General features: G+C 33.3%; 1 protein-coding gene across 1 annotated transcript; it reads right to left on the reverse strand.

Moving 5' to 3' along the window:
• Nucleotides 1–8,407: 8,407 nt before the first annotated feature.
• Nucleotides 8,408–11,304, reverse strand: LOC129231731 (uncharacterized). Its single transcript, XM_054866093.1, has 2 exons — nt 8,559–11,304; nt 8,408–8,460 (listed from the first exon to the last, which is right to left on the reverse strand). The coding sequence occupies exons 1-2, from the start codon at nt 11,302–11,304 to the stop codon at nt 8,408–8,410; spliced, it is 2,799 nt and encodes a 932-aa protein (XP_054722068.1).
• Nucleotides 11,305–13,539: the final 2,235 nt, after the last annotated feature.

Below are 13,539 nucleotides of genomic sequence, written 5' to 3' on the forward strand. Positions count from 1 at the left end.
AAAAAGAATTGTTACTACAAAAATTTATTTTTTTTTTGTATCAAGTTAAAATGCTTGTTTTTTGTAGTTGATATTTGAATTGAGTTATAATGTTAGTAAAAGCCTTTTTTTTAAGCTAAACAAAGTCTACCGGAGCTTGATAAATGACACCTTCAATTTTCCTGAAACTTTCAGGATGTATGAGTAGTACTGTCATAAGAAAAAAATAAAGCTTTTCTTCTTAAATTTTATCTTTGCTCCTTGAGTGGAGGTCAAAATGAAGGTCACGAACATATGATGCTAATGTATATGATCGTTCTTCTCCAAAAACAATGTATGAATCATGCATTTTTTAAAATTTTGGATACAACTTGATACTAGATACATGCTAGCATAAATAATTTTGTGGCTCATTCTTGGCTTTGGGGGCAAAGGTCAATTGAAAATGCTATTTTCATTACGGATATCTGTCAAAACCATGAATGACCCTCGGAAATAAGTATAGCATGAATTACTCAGCATAGCATAGTACTGAAAAAAAAAATCAGAAAGTAACATGGGTTACTCTTTGCTTTAGTAGTTAAACAGTCTCAAAATTGATCATTAAAAAAAAAAAAATCAAGTTTGAAGGCCAAAAATTCTACCAATTGTAAAAAAGTTTGAGACACAGTTGTAGTTATAGCCCGTATGTTGTAGTTTAAGGTCCAGGTTAAAACCCATGGCATCTAATCAACTTTTGTAATTACGCAGTCTAAAAGTTGATAATTTGAAACAAAATGAATCAGTTTTAAGTCAATTACTCTAAAAGGTCTGAGTCAATAACTTTGAGCACAAGCTGTAATTATACCCTAGGTGGTGTAGTTTTAGACTCATGTCAAAAATCCATGAAACCAAATCTGCCTTCTTAATTTAACGGTCTCTAAAATGATAATTTAAGTTTAAAAGTGTGTTTTTTCATGAGTTTACATTCGTGTTGCACAAAATGTAATGAACTCAAACTCGCAAAAATACTAGAAAGTATCAACATCTAAATGTACTTAAAGAACCCAAAATTTCATCTAAATTATGCATAATGTTATAGTAGAGACATTCCACGTTAATTCACTTAAATTTTTCAAATTGTCTCCACTCAATCATCTCCAAGTTGGATGAAATTTTATAGAAGTTTTGCCTTTGAAACTAACTAATAGTCCAGTCATTATAGTAACTTCACCTCGGAATTCAAGATACCCAGCTGTAAATACTTGTATATTGACACCCTAAAAGTTGTCTCAAAACCTACATATGGTAGGGTGTACGCAACTATTAAATTTCAAGGTCAAAGGTCACAAAAATCGGTTTTTTGTGCTTTTTTTGTAAACATCTCATTTCCTATGGGTTTTTTGCTATTTGTATTTATTATCAATATTGTAAAATACAAAGTTCTCTATAAATTTTGTTTAAAATTTTTTTTTTATACGGTGAACCGTTTTTGAGATAGAGGGCGGAGAGCGTGCGGTCACAGGATCACTTCAGGTCAACCAGTACCTCCGGTAGAAAATGCACCATATATAGTTGATGAACTATCGATAAACCAATGATTATAAATATTTGTCAATTTTTATTAACTATTATATTTTATCATTTTTTTCCTAACCTATTCACTTTTTATTCAGTATTAATTTACTTAACAACACTTACCTGCCCATGTAATTGCACAATTGTTAATGAAAATATAGGAATTATATTTGAATTTTAACCTAATTAATATTAATAACTTCTTACATGATGAAAAAAAAACAAATAAATTATGAAATCATCTTTTTATTAAAAAATATCATTCAATACATTTATTTTTATTAAAAGTTTAAAAAAAAATTGAATAAAGGGTACAAAAACTACAATTTATAATTTTAATCATCTTCTTCCTCTTCATCGTTGTCTTCCGGCTGCTGATAAATTTCAAACTGGTCTTCATTGACATTTGTCTCAAGTTCTTCCATGATTTCGGGGTCAAAGGTTCCATCTTCGTTAATGTCGCTCTGATATGGTAGAGCATTGAGAGAAGCTAAAAGCATTGCAAGCCCACTTTCCTACATCCGCATCGTGAACCACAACCACTCTTGCAGTTGCAGAAAATTGTATTTAGCAAATCTTCTGGAGCAGGTGGTAAAATGGTCATGATAGGCTCCAGAAAATCGTTTCGTATTGCCCAACCCCATACCTGGGGTTCCAAATCATGCCCTAACCAAGTTTGAACTTGATAATATACACGTTTGAAATGTTGATGAGCAGCTGCACTTGTTGGTGGAATATTTGAAAGCTGCATAGGTTTATTAAGTTTTGTAGACTTGACCTAATGCATATAACGAAGATGATCGAGACTTTTCACAGATTTCGGAGCATTATTGACGGCCAATAAAGTTTGAGTTCCACTCTCTAATAATTTCTGGACCAAACAATTTTCTTCCTCAAATGCTGCAGTTAGTTCATCCAAATTTGTCAGTTTCTCAAAAACTTTTAAAAATGATTTTTTCCCTTTTTAAAAAGCGCAGAAGTTGCGTCACAGCCACTTAATGCTTGCAGAGATAAAATGTGTTTTTAATGAGGATAATTATCAAAACTTTTATTCGACTACAGTGGCTCCCAAAAGTGTTCGTACATTTATGACTTTTAATGAAATAGGCCCCTATGCATTGGTTAGAATTAATATTTCGGTATAGGTATTTCTTTATAAGATCTATGATCTATTTTTAACAAAACTACACGAAATTTTTTAATAAAAAATTAAAACTTAATTTTTTAAAAATCAAAAACCAAGAAGTGCCGGAAATTTTATGTCACAAAAGTCTACGTACACTTTGAAAAAATGTCAAAAAATTAGTAAATAATCTAACTTTTTACAAAATTATTATTTAGTAGAATATCATGCAGTATCATCAACAGCTTTTAAACGTTAGGGAATAGATTTCATTGTTTTTTCTTTCCTTTTTCATGCAATTCCTGAATAAGTGTTCAGCTGCACTTCGAGTCTTACTGTTTCTAGTTCGCTTTTCGTTTCAATGGCGTATTTTCGTAATCTAACCACCAGATATCTCCAAATATGTTCCATTAAGTTTAAATCTTGCGATTGAGGAGATATTTCTAAGTTTAAGGACAATTTTTGAGGCACCAAACGCAACTTCTTATCGTTATTTTGATTAAAAAAAAAAGTTTCCGATTGCCAAATTTTGGGCTAATAGTTTAAAATTGTTTTTTGAAACATTTAACTGAACAGTATAATTCATTATTTCATCAAAAAATTCCTAATTTCCAAGTCCTGATGCTGTTATGCACCCTCACAGAAGAACACCTTCACCGTCCTGATTAACTGATCTAGCTAAGTTCTTAAGAATAAATTCCTCATATTTTCTTCTATTGACAATAATACAACGATTTAACCCAAAATATTGAATTTATTTTTATCTATAAGTAAGACGTTGTTCCAAAACGTTTTGGGTTTATTTATCATTGATTTTACGACGGAAAGCGTAAGTTTACTTTTTTTCGCACGAACAAGAAAATTTCTGCGGGAAGAGGTACTTTTTAATCCGGCTTATTAGAGAACTTGGCGAACAATTTTAGGTGAAAATTAAACGTAAAATGTTTCATTCAGTTCTGCAGAAACTTTTTCAGTGCTCAAATGTGTATTTTTCATAATTTTTTTAACTGTAAACCTCCGATTACGCTTTGTTAACTTTGCCAGTTGACCTTTTCTTACTTTGTTTTCGATCCCATTCTTGTCTTTAAAGCATTTTATCAAGTACTTCACTATAGAATGGTATAAATTAACTAATTTAGAGACATTTCAAACCAATTTATGGCTACTGTGAGGGGAAAAATCAAATTTCGAATCGTGTTTGTTGTTTTCTACGCATACCTGCCATTTTAACACAATAAGCAGAATATTAGGGAATAAATAAACAAAAAATTAAAGGCAAATGACTTTACAGTGTCATTAAAATGCAAAAGTAATAAAAGAAGCCACTTAGGATAATTTTAATCATGAATTTATTCGAAAATATTTCAGTGTACGGTGACTTATGTAGCGTATTTTTTCTCTGTCTCATCGTTTTCTGACAAATTTCAAAAATAAAATTTGTCAATATTTTGAAAAAAACTACGGGGTTTTTATTCAGAATGGCATAGGAATGGTGTCAAAAAAAATTGGACTTCTTATTCGAATTCAGTTTTGCGTTATTTTGGTTTTACTACAAAATTTCAAGGTGTATGAACACTTTTGGGAGCCACTGTATATCTCCGTTTTTACATTTCCTTTCCCAACTTTTTCAAAGGAAATTTCTTGTTCGTAAGATAGCGTACGCCCAATTAAAATGACAAGTAAATCAATATCTTGTTCTATTATAACAGCATGTTTTTCACACTTTGATTCTTCAATTGCAGTTTCAACAATAAAAACATCCGCATCATCTCTGGCTTGTTTAGTAGTAATATTTGCAGCTTGTAATTTTTCAATTAACATATTAATGAGCATATCTTTGTTATTTCGATTTGATAGGAATTTTTCTTGAGTAACTGGTCTACCATTGTTTCATCGAAACAGACTTCATACGTTTTTGAACGTGCAGCAGTTCTTCTCTGCTGCTCCATAGCTTTTACGTTCTTACTGTAGTTTGAATATCCGTCAAATACAACAATTATTTTGGAACTGTAATGCCTTTGTAAATAATTCATGTATTCATCAAAAATAATAGAAAAAGTATCTTCTCTGCTCCATACAACATGATAGTTAATAAAAATTGACAAATATTTATAATCATTGATTTATCGATAGTTCATCAACTATATATGGCGCGTTTTCGACCGGGGGCACCGGTTGACCTGAAGTGATCCTGTGACCGCACGCTCTCCGCCCTCTATCTCAAAAACGGTTCACCGTATGAAAATTTTTTTAAACAAAATTTGTAGAACATTTTGTATTCTACAATATTGATAATAAATACAAGTAGCAAAAAACCCATAGGAAATGAGATATTTACAAAAAAAGCGCAAAAAACCGATTTTTGTGACCTTTGACCTTGAAATTTAACAGTTGCGTACACCCTACCATATGTAGGTTTTGAGACAACTTTTAGGGTGTCAATACACAAGTATTTACAGACTTACAGCTGGGTATCTCGAATTCCGAGATTCTTACCTAATTTAAGCTTAAATGACTGGACTATAATGGAAATTTTCAGTTTCTGAGATCCAAATCCTGAGGATCTCCATAGAATAGTGGCAAAGAGTGAGCCACCAAATTTTTCATGCTAGCATGTACCCAAGTAGTATCCATATTAAAAAAAAAAAAAAAAAATGGCATGGGCCACTCATTGCTTTTGCAGCAAAGCGATCATATATTTAATTCACGACCTTAAACTTTTACCTCTACTCAGGGATAAACAAATCAGATTTAAAGAAAAAGAAGCTTCACTTTTTCTTATTAAAATAGTGCTACAAACATAACCTGAAATTTTCACGAAAATAAAAGAGTGTTCTTTCTGGTTTGTTTCAAAAGTGTCCACCTTTTTAGAAAAATGACAATGTGGAAGTGACAGAGGATTTCAATAGGACTAAATAAATAGAAATATCTAACATAATAAGTGACTTGTTCTACTCAATAAGAAACAGCACTTACCTTTTTTCTTCCCTTTTAGTGTTTTTTGTCGCAGTCGGGGTTTCAGTTTTTAAAACGTTTTTTCATTTTCGTATTTTTTTTTACTTGTGACGGGCCAAAAAAAAAAACAAAAACAAAAAAAGGACGATTGATATCAGTGTTGCCAGATGGTTAAATCTAGATTTCCCCAATTCCCTTCCAACTTTTCCCCAAAAAGCGATGTTTTCTAACGAAGTTCCCCAAATTCAGAAATTATTTTTCCACTAATATTTTCATAAAATGAATCGACTTCCTAAAAAAATTTTCTCTTCAAAAAATTTTTTTTCTCCCCAAATAGCCAAATTTTCTTATAAAATTCCCCAACTATTTTTTTCTTCCCATTTTCGCTTTTTTTTTGTTTTCTTTATCTTTCTTTATCTTTACTAATAATAAAGCTGAAAGTCTCTCTGTCTGGATATCACTCTGTCTGTCAGGATCTCTAGCAAAATTATCATAAGATGGATGAGTAAATTACGATCTGACGTGGAACCGTAACGTGGGCACGCCAATTGGCGAGAAATTCATCATGCATTATTTGTAAATATACAAGGGAACCAAAAGACCTTTTAATTTTCTACTACGGGCAAAGCCGTGCGGATTCCACTAGTCATAAATACAAGCGCCTGACCGAGAGATAAGAAATAGCCAAATGTTTTTTTTTTCCCTACTTGAATTTACTACTCTGCTTCTGTATGTACATTTAAACTATGATTGTTGTATATATATTTATCCAAGAATATTCTTCATCACACTTATTTTTACCTGTTTCACGTATCAACTAGTTACTCACGCAGAACATTAATGCGAATTCCGTAGCAAAATATTCCACATAATGCGAAATGCGAATTCCATAAAGTTGAGCAAATCTAAACCAACGATGCTTGATACAAACAATGTAACTACTACTTCTTGACGCGAATCTAAATACGAAAAAAATTCTTTTTCCCCGAGTTTTTTTTCCCCAGGTTTTCCCCAATAAAATTTTTCCCCCCAAAGAATTCCCCTCAAAACTCATTTCCCCAAAGTTTCCCCAGAGAGCACCAGATTTCCCCAAAATGGGAAAATTTCCCCCAATCTGGCAACACTGATTGATATAGTAGTGTGAGTTTTATATACTTAACAAATAATCATTTTAATTAGATATTCAAGAATGGTAAATTATATTATAATGTTATTATATGAAAGTGATAGAAGGTGTGGGAAAAAATGTGCAATTCTATGTAGATCCGGTGGTTCAGTGATAGGTTCAAATTATCACGACTCGAAGTGAACTTAACATCTTTATTGAAGACTATGTACATTATTTACATTGATGATTAAACCAAATCATTTATTCTAAACAGCGAATTACTCGCTTCCACGGAGCTTGCGCTCGTGTTACGAATTCTATCCATCTCTTCCACTGTCAGAGTTGCCACTAAATTTTTCCATAATCAACTTACTTAATTCAATAAGCGCTTGCAGCGCCCTCTATTGGAATAATAGGCGGGAAAGAGTATAGAGCTTAGGTTTCTCTACACACTCCCCACCTAAACTCCTCGAGTTTACATTTTCTTTGTAATCAAAATATATTGAAATATAACAATAACAATTTTACACAACAAAAAATGAATATAGCAATATAAAAAAATATTTAGAGAAACAAATAATATCATATTCAAATTATTATGCTTTTCAATAAGTAATGAACATCAAAATGAAACATAATTAGACAAATTCAAAAATCAAAATAACGAAATTAAAGTTCTAAACTATCAAATCGTTTAACTAATATATGAGAAAAGTATAAAATGAAAGTTCCAAAAGTTTTTTTTTCACAGTCCATTGATCATTTCCAAAGGATACACTAGTTGTATCGGCCTCCTGTATTGTCCGTCCTTTGTCTTAACTGTGCAGGCACGAACAAGTCCATCACGTCCTTTAAAGAGTTCTGTAATTATACCTAAAGGCCACAAGAACTTATTTTTGTTACTTCCTTCGAGAAGTACCACGTCCCCTATCTTGAGAGATTTTCCTTCTTTACTGCAATCCAAGCGATGTCCAGTTCTTAAATCTAGAAGATATTGGGTTTTCCATTTCAGCCAAATGTTCTTTAGCAGTTTTGTCTGATACTCCTTTCTTCTTCTCAATTGGTCAGGAGAAATTTTGGCGATGAGATCAGAGAAGTGAACTGGATAGCTGTGGTCATTCTTTGCATAATTTAAAAAATGTAAGGGAGTTAATGCTTCAGGTTCATCTAACTCGTTGTAGGTGTAAGATAGTGGGCGCGAGTTCAAAACTGTTTCCACTTCTGTTAGAAGCGTTGTCATTTCCTCGAACGTCAGAAGGGTTTTTCCTATTACTTTTCGCAAACATTCCTTAACCGATCTAACAAGGCGTTCATAGAATCCTCCCCACCATGCGGCTCTTTCGATGATGTATTTCCATTGTGTTCTTTCTTTAGATATGAAATTTTTAAATGTATCATCTTCCAATATTTTAGAAAACTTTCTCATTTCTTCTTCAGCTTTCTTAAACGTTTTAGCGTTATCGGAATAAATGATTTTGCAATTACCTCTTCTACTTAAGAATCTTCTAAATGCAAGTAAAAAGGCTTGTGTAGACATGTTTGATACAAGTTCAAGATGCACTGCACGAGTTACTGCGCAAGTGAACAAAACAATATACGACTTTTGCATATCTTTGTAGTTCTTTACATATACAGGTCCCGCAAAATCAACTCCGCAAATGGAAAATGGGGGTGACTCTTGGATTCTATCTTTCGGTAAGGGCGCTGTCATTTGATCTGCTGGTTTGGCCAAATACTTCTGGCAAATCAAGCATTTTTTGATGATCTTTTTAATTAGCTGGCGCCCCTTCGGGATCCAAAAGCGAGATCTAATTTTGGCTAGAGTAGCAGATGTGCCTCCGTGCATGATTTTTTCATGCTCTTTAAGTACTATCAGTCTTGTTAGCGGGGAGTTTGTAGGCAAGATGACTGGATGTTTATTATCCAAAGAAAACTCTGAGAACTCCAATCTTCCTCCTAATCTCATGATTTGCTTTTCATCGATGTAGGGGGCGAAATTGTACAACGGGGAATTCTTTTCAACCGAATTACCCTCACTTAAAGATTTAAATTCTTCTCCAAGGTGTCTCTTTTGTTCACATCGTATCAATAAATTTTCTGCTTCTTGTAGCTCTTCTGTGATTAGAGTTCCTTGTATGTTACTAGATTTTCTCAATTTCGCGATAAAGCGTTTTGTCCATGCTGTAACCCTCAATAACTTTTCTAAGTCACTATATTTGGATAAATCAACTGGGTCTTCTCTATTTTCGACTATACATTCAAGTTCATGTGTCTCCAGGAATTTTTTTCTATATTCTAGCTGAGATTCTTCTACTATTTTCTCATGGGTCAATTTTGGCCAATGGTCAGGCGAAAGTCTCAACCAAGGTGGACCTTGTGTCCAAAGGGGTTCATTAATCAACTTTGAGATCTTTGCTCCTCGGCTGACCAAGTCGGCTGGATTATCACAACTTCTGCAATGTCCCCAATTATTTGGTGACGTCAACTTCTGAATATCCTGAACACGATTCTTAACAAAGGGTTTAAATGCATCGGGCTGTTTCTTGATCCAAAAATACGTTATGCTTGAATCAGTCCAAAAATAACTAGGAATATTTAAATTCAAAATTCTCACTATATTATTCCCCAGTTTGGCAGATAGTAATGCCCCCATTAGTTCTAATCTGGGTAAGGTGAGTATTTTCAATGGCGCTACCCTATTTTTGGAAGCAATGAACGTCGTTTGAATTTCTTTATCATCCGTCTTGAAACGTAAGTACGCAACTGTACCATATGCCACAGTGCTAGCGTCTGAGAAGCAATGTATTTCGAGATTTCTAATGTCTGAGCACAAACTTTCAAAAAAATAATGTCGAGGGATTTTGAATTTACTTATTTGATGCAACTCTTCGCACCATTTTCTCCATAGGGAGATCAAATCTTCAGGAAGTGGCTCGTCCCAATCTATATGTGATGCCCAAATCTTCTGAATCAAGAGTTTGATTCTTACAGTGAAGGGTCCCAAAATTCCTATTGGGTCAAAAATTCGTCCTAACACTTGTAGAATAAACCTTTTTGTCTCAATTGGCTTCGATAAAAATGACAATAGGCTTCGAATATCAAAATACAGTAAATCCCTCGAATTATCCCACGCCATGCCCAAAACCTTTAAGGCGGTGTTTTCAACATCAGAAATTTGAAAATTTGCATTTGAAATTATGCCTTCTTTTTCCCAAAGTTCATGTAATTCTCTCGAATTAGTATGCCATTTGTGCAGTTGCATGCTCGCTTCCTTGAATATCTGGATTGTTTCCAAAGAAGTAGTCAAGGCTTCTCTGACTGTGTCTCGACTTAAAATTACATCATCTACATAAACATTATTTTCTAAAATACTAACTGTTTCAGGGTAGAGTTGTTTATACTTTTTAAAGTGATGTTTGAGAGTTGCTGATAGTAAAAATGATGAGCTATTCAGTCCGAAAAGAATTGTTGAAAAACGATAAACAAGAGGCATGATATTGTCACTGGTGGGGGAGTCAGTGAAGAAAAATCTGGTTACGTCTCGATCTTCTTTATCTAAGAGAACCTGTAAGAACGCTTGCTTTATATCTACAGTAAATACTACTGGATAATATCTAAATCTTAACAGAATTTCGAATATCTCCGGATACAAATTTGGGCCAACGTGGAGACAGTCATTTAAAGATGCGGAGTTTGAGTCATGTGATGACGCATCAAAAACAATTCGTAATTTGCTTGTGGTTCTATCTTCACGTATTACTTCCCTATGAGGCAAATAAAACACGATATTTTCTTTATCCGTTTCGTCTGTGACGGGTTCAATTATATTCTGTTTCAAGTAATCTTGTATTATGTTTTGGTATTCAGAAAATAGTTGCGGATATTTTTTGAATCGATTTCTAAGTCGGTTGAACCTTTGTTCCGCGATTTCTCTATTATCATCCAATCTTGATATGTCACTTTTCCATGGTAATTTAACTTTATACCGACAATCTTCGTATACTACATCAGATTCGAACTGTTTGAGGATTTCATTTTCGGTTGAATTATAATTTTGATTTTCGCATATGAGTCCGGAATTTTCCAAATCCCAAAATTTTTCTATTTGTTTCGAGATTAAATCTTCCTCTACTATCACATTAAATGATAAAGTAAAGTTATCTTCTCCTTCTCGTCCTTGTAGGCTCCAGCCGAAAATAGTTTCTACAGCGACAAGATTTTTGTTCAAACGTTTAATGTGACCCGTTACTATATTGTAGTAATAATCTGCTCCGATCAAAATGCCAACAGGTTGTTGACTGTCAAGAGAATCCGCTAATATCAAATTTCGTAGCAGTTTATTTTGTCTAATTTCTTTTGATTTTGGTGGAGGAATGTCCGAACCTGATATATGATCGGTTACCAATAATTCAACTTCTATTCTAGAATTAGGGGAACTTCTATGTTCAAGTACTAATCTAATGACGTCGTAAGTCTTTTGAATTGGCGCAGTAATTCCAAAAGTGTAAACCGATAATTTTTCTTTTCTAATTACTTCAAGATCTAATTTATTAGCTAATTCTTGTGTAATGAAAGACTTCATGCTTCCATTGTCCAAAAGAAGACGCGGATAGCTTATGCCTTGTTTTGTTTTGATTTTTACCGAGCAAGTTTGCAAAAGCATCGAATTGGATTTAGAATGTGATACGGCAGAAATGATTTCCTTATTTTTTTCAAATTGATTATCATTATTTCTCGAAAGTGAACTTGCTTCTTTTTTGTCGGTGTCATTATATTTTAACTTTGAATGGGATTTATAACAGATCGCCTCGGAATGAGCTCCTTTGCAAATTTTGCAACGCTTAGTTGCCTTAAAGTGGCAAGCAGATATTCTGTGATTTTTTCTAAGGCATAAGTAACACCTGCCATCCCCCCGCAATACATTCCTTTTTTCATCCACGTTGAGATTTACGCATTTTTCCGACTCGTGATCTTCTGAGCAAAATAGACACTTGTCAAGATTTATTGACGTTTTAGCAATTAGCTCATGTGTTGAAGGACATCTGTTTTCTGTAAAGTGCTGTGATCTGGAAGGGATCTTTCTGAACTGCTTATTATTCAAAGTACTTGTGTTAATCTGTTCACTGCTATTCGAAGGCGGAAGTTTTATACTAGCGATTTTTTCCCGAGATTCTATCTCCGAACGGAGAAAGTTTAGAAATGCATTCAAATCTATATTGGCTGAATTCTCTCTATTGCGGTGAAATTCTAGAGCGATATCAGCAGGAATTACTTTCATCAAAACAGGAATTAACATATTCGCGTAACTCTCGGGTTGGACATTGAGTGAAGAAAGGCTTCTTATTTGTACGTTAATTTTATCATACAATTTTCTTAATTTCGTAACTTCATTTGAGCTTTGTACCGGGGTCAAACTCAAGAGATTGGAAATGTGCGTGTTAATTATCAAGTCGTTTTGACCAAATCTATTTTTGAGAATGTCTATCGCAGAATCATAGTTTGTTTCCGAAATCGAAAAACCTTCTATAGCACTAGCAGCATTTCCGCTCAAATAACTTTTCAAATAGTTGAATTTTTCGACTTTTGAAAGTGTCGTGTTCTTGTGAATAGTTACTTCGAAAGAATTCCAAAAATTTATCCAATCACCGTAATCACCGTTGAATTTTTGGATGGAAGTTTTTGGTAACCGTACGTTACTTTGTGTTTGGTTTCGAATTTCATCGATAAGAGAGGAATTATTTGATACGTTATTAATGGACGTTTTATTTTCATTTCGCTGCTCTAATTTCTTAAAATAACGATTTATCCGACATTTCGTCAAAGTTATTTTATCTTTATAATTCATGGAAGTTTCTATATCAGAATCTAGTTTCTTCTCGTCTTCTATCAAAATTTGTATTTTTTCATCTAAGTTATCAAGTTCTATCTCCTTGCTATTTAACAGTTCTAAACAATTTTCTAGTTCTTCATTTTGCTCTTCTTCTATGTATTTATCAACATTTTTTACGACTACCGTAGTAGAAGAGCGAAGAACAGTTCTTTTTTGTATAAATGATTTTGGTTCCATTTTCAATGATTTTCAACAATGTAAATGATTCAAAAGTTCCTACCTTTTGCAGTCTTCGCATAAAAATGCTATCCAAATGAGATTCACTTACTAAAAGTTCAATAGTTCATCTTTCCGATGCCGATGCACCATGTGGGAAAAAATGTGCAATTCTATGTAGATCCGGTGGTTCAGTGATAGGTTCAAATTATCACGACTCGAAGTGAACTTAACATCTTTATTGAAGACTATGTACATTATTTACATTGATGATTAAACCAAATCATTTATTCTAAACAGCGAATTACTCGCTTCCACGGAGCTTGCGCTCGTGTTACGAATTCTATCCATATCTTCCACTGTCAGAGTTGCCACTAAATTTTTCTATAATCAACTTACTTAATTCAATAAGCGCTTGCAGCGCCCTCTATTGGAATAATAGGCGGGAAAGAGTATACAACTTAGGTTTCTCTACAGAAGGTTTTAATTATAAAAGATTGATCTTACTTAATGAGACTATAATAGTAATTAAACCTAACTTGTTTCTTACCTTTTACCTTTGGGTGTATTTACCGTGGTCGGGTTAGTTTTTAATAAATATATTTTTTAAAAACCCGCGCTAAAAAAAAAAAAAGTTTAAAAAGCTAAAACCCGACTACGACAAAAAACACTAAAATGCAAGAAACAAGGTAGGCGCTGTTTGATATCATCGTCTTATTGAGTAAAACAAGTTTTTTGACACATTAGGTATTCCTCTTTGTTTAGTTCTAT

The sequence above is a fragment of the Uloborus diversus genome, chromosome 10, assembly GCF_026930045.1.
Source record: "Uloborus diversus isolate 005 chromosome 10, Udiv.v.3.1, whole genome shotgun sequence".
NCBI lineage: Eukaryota > Metazoa > Arthropoda > Arachnida > Araneae > Uloboridae > Uloborus > Uloborus diversus.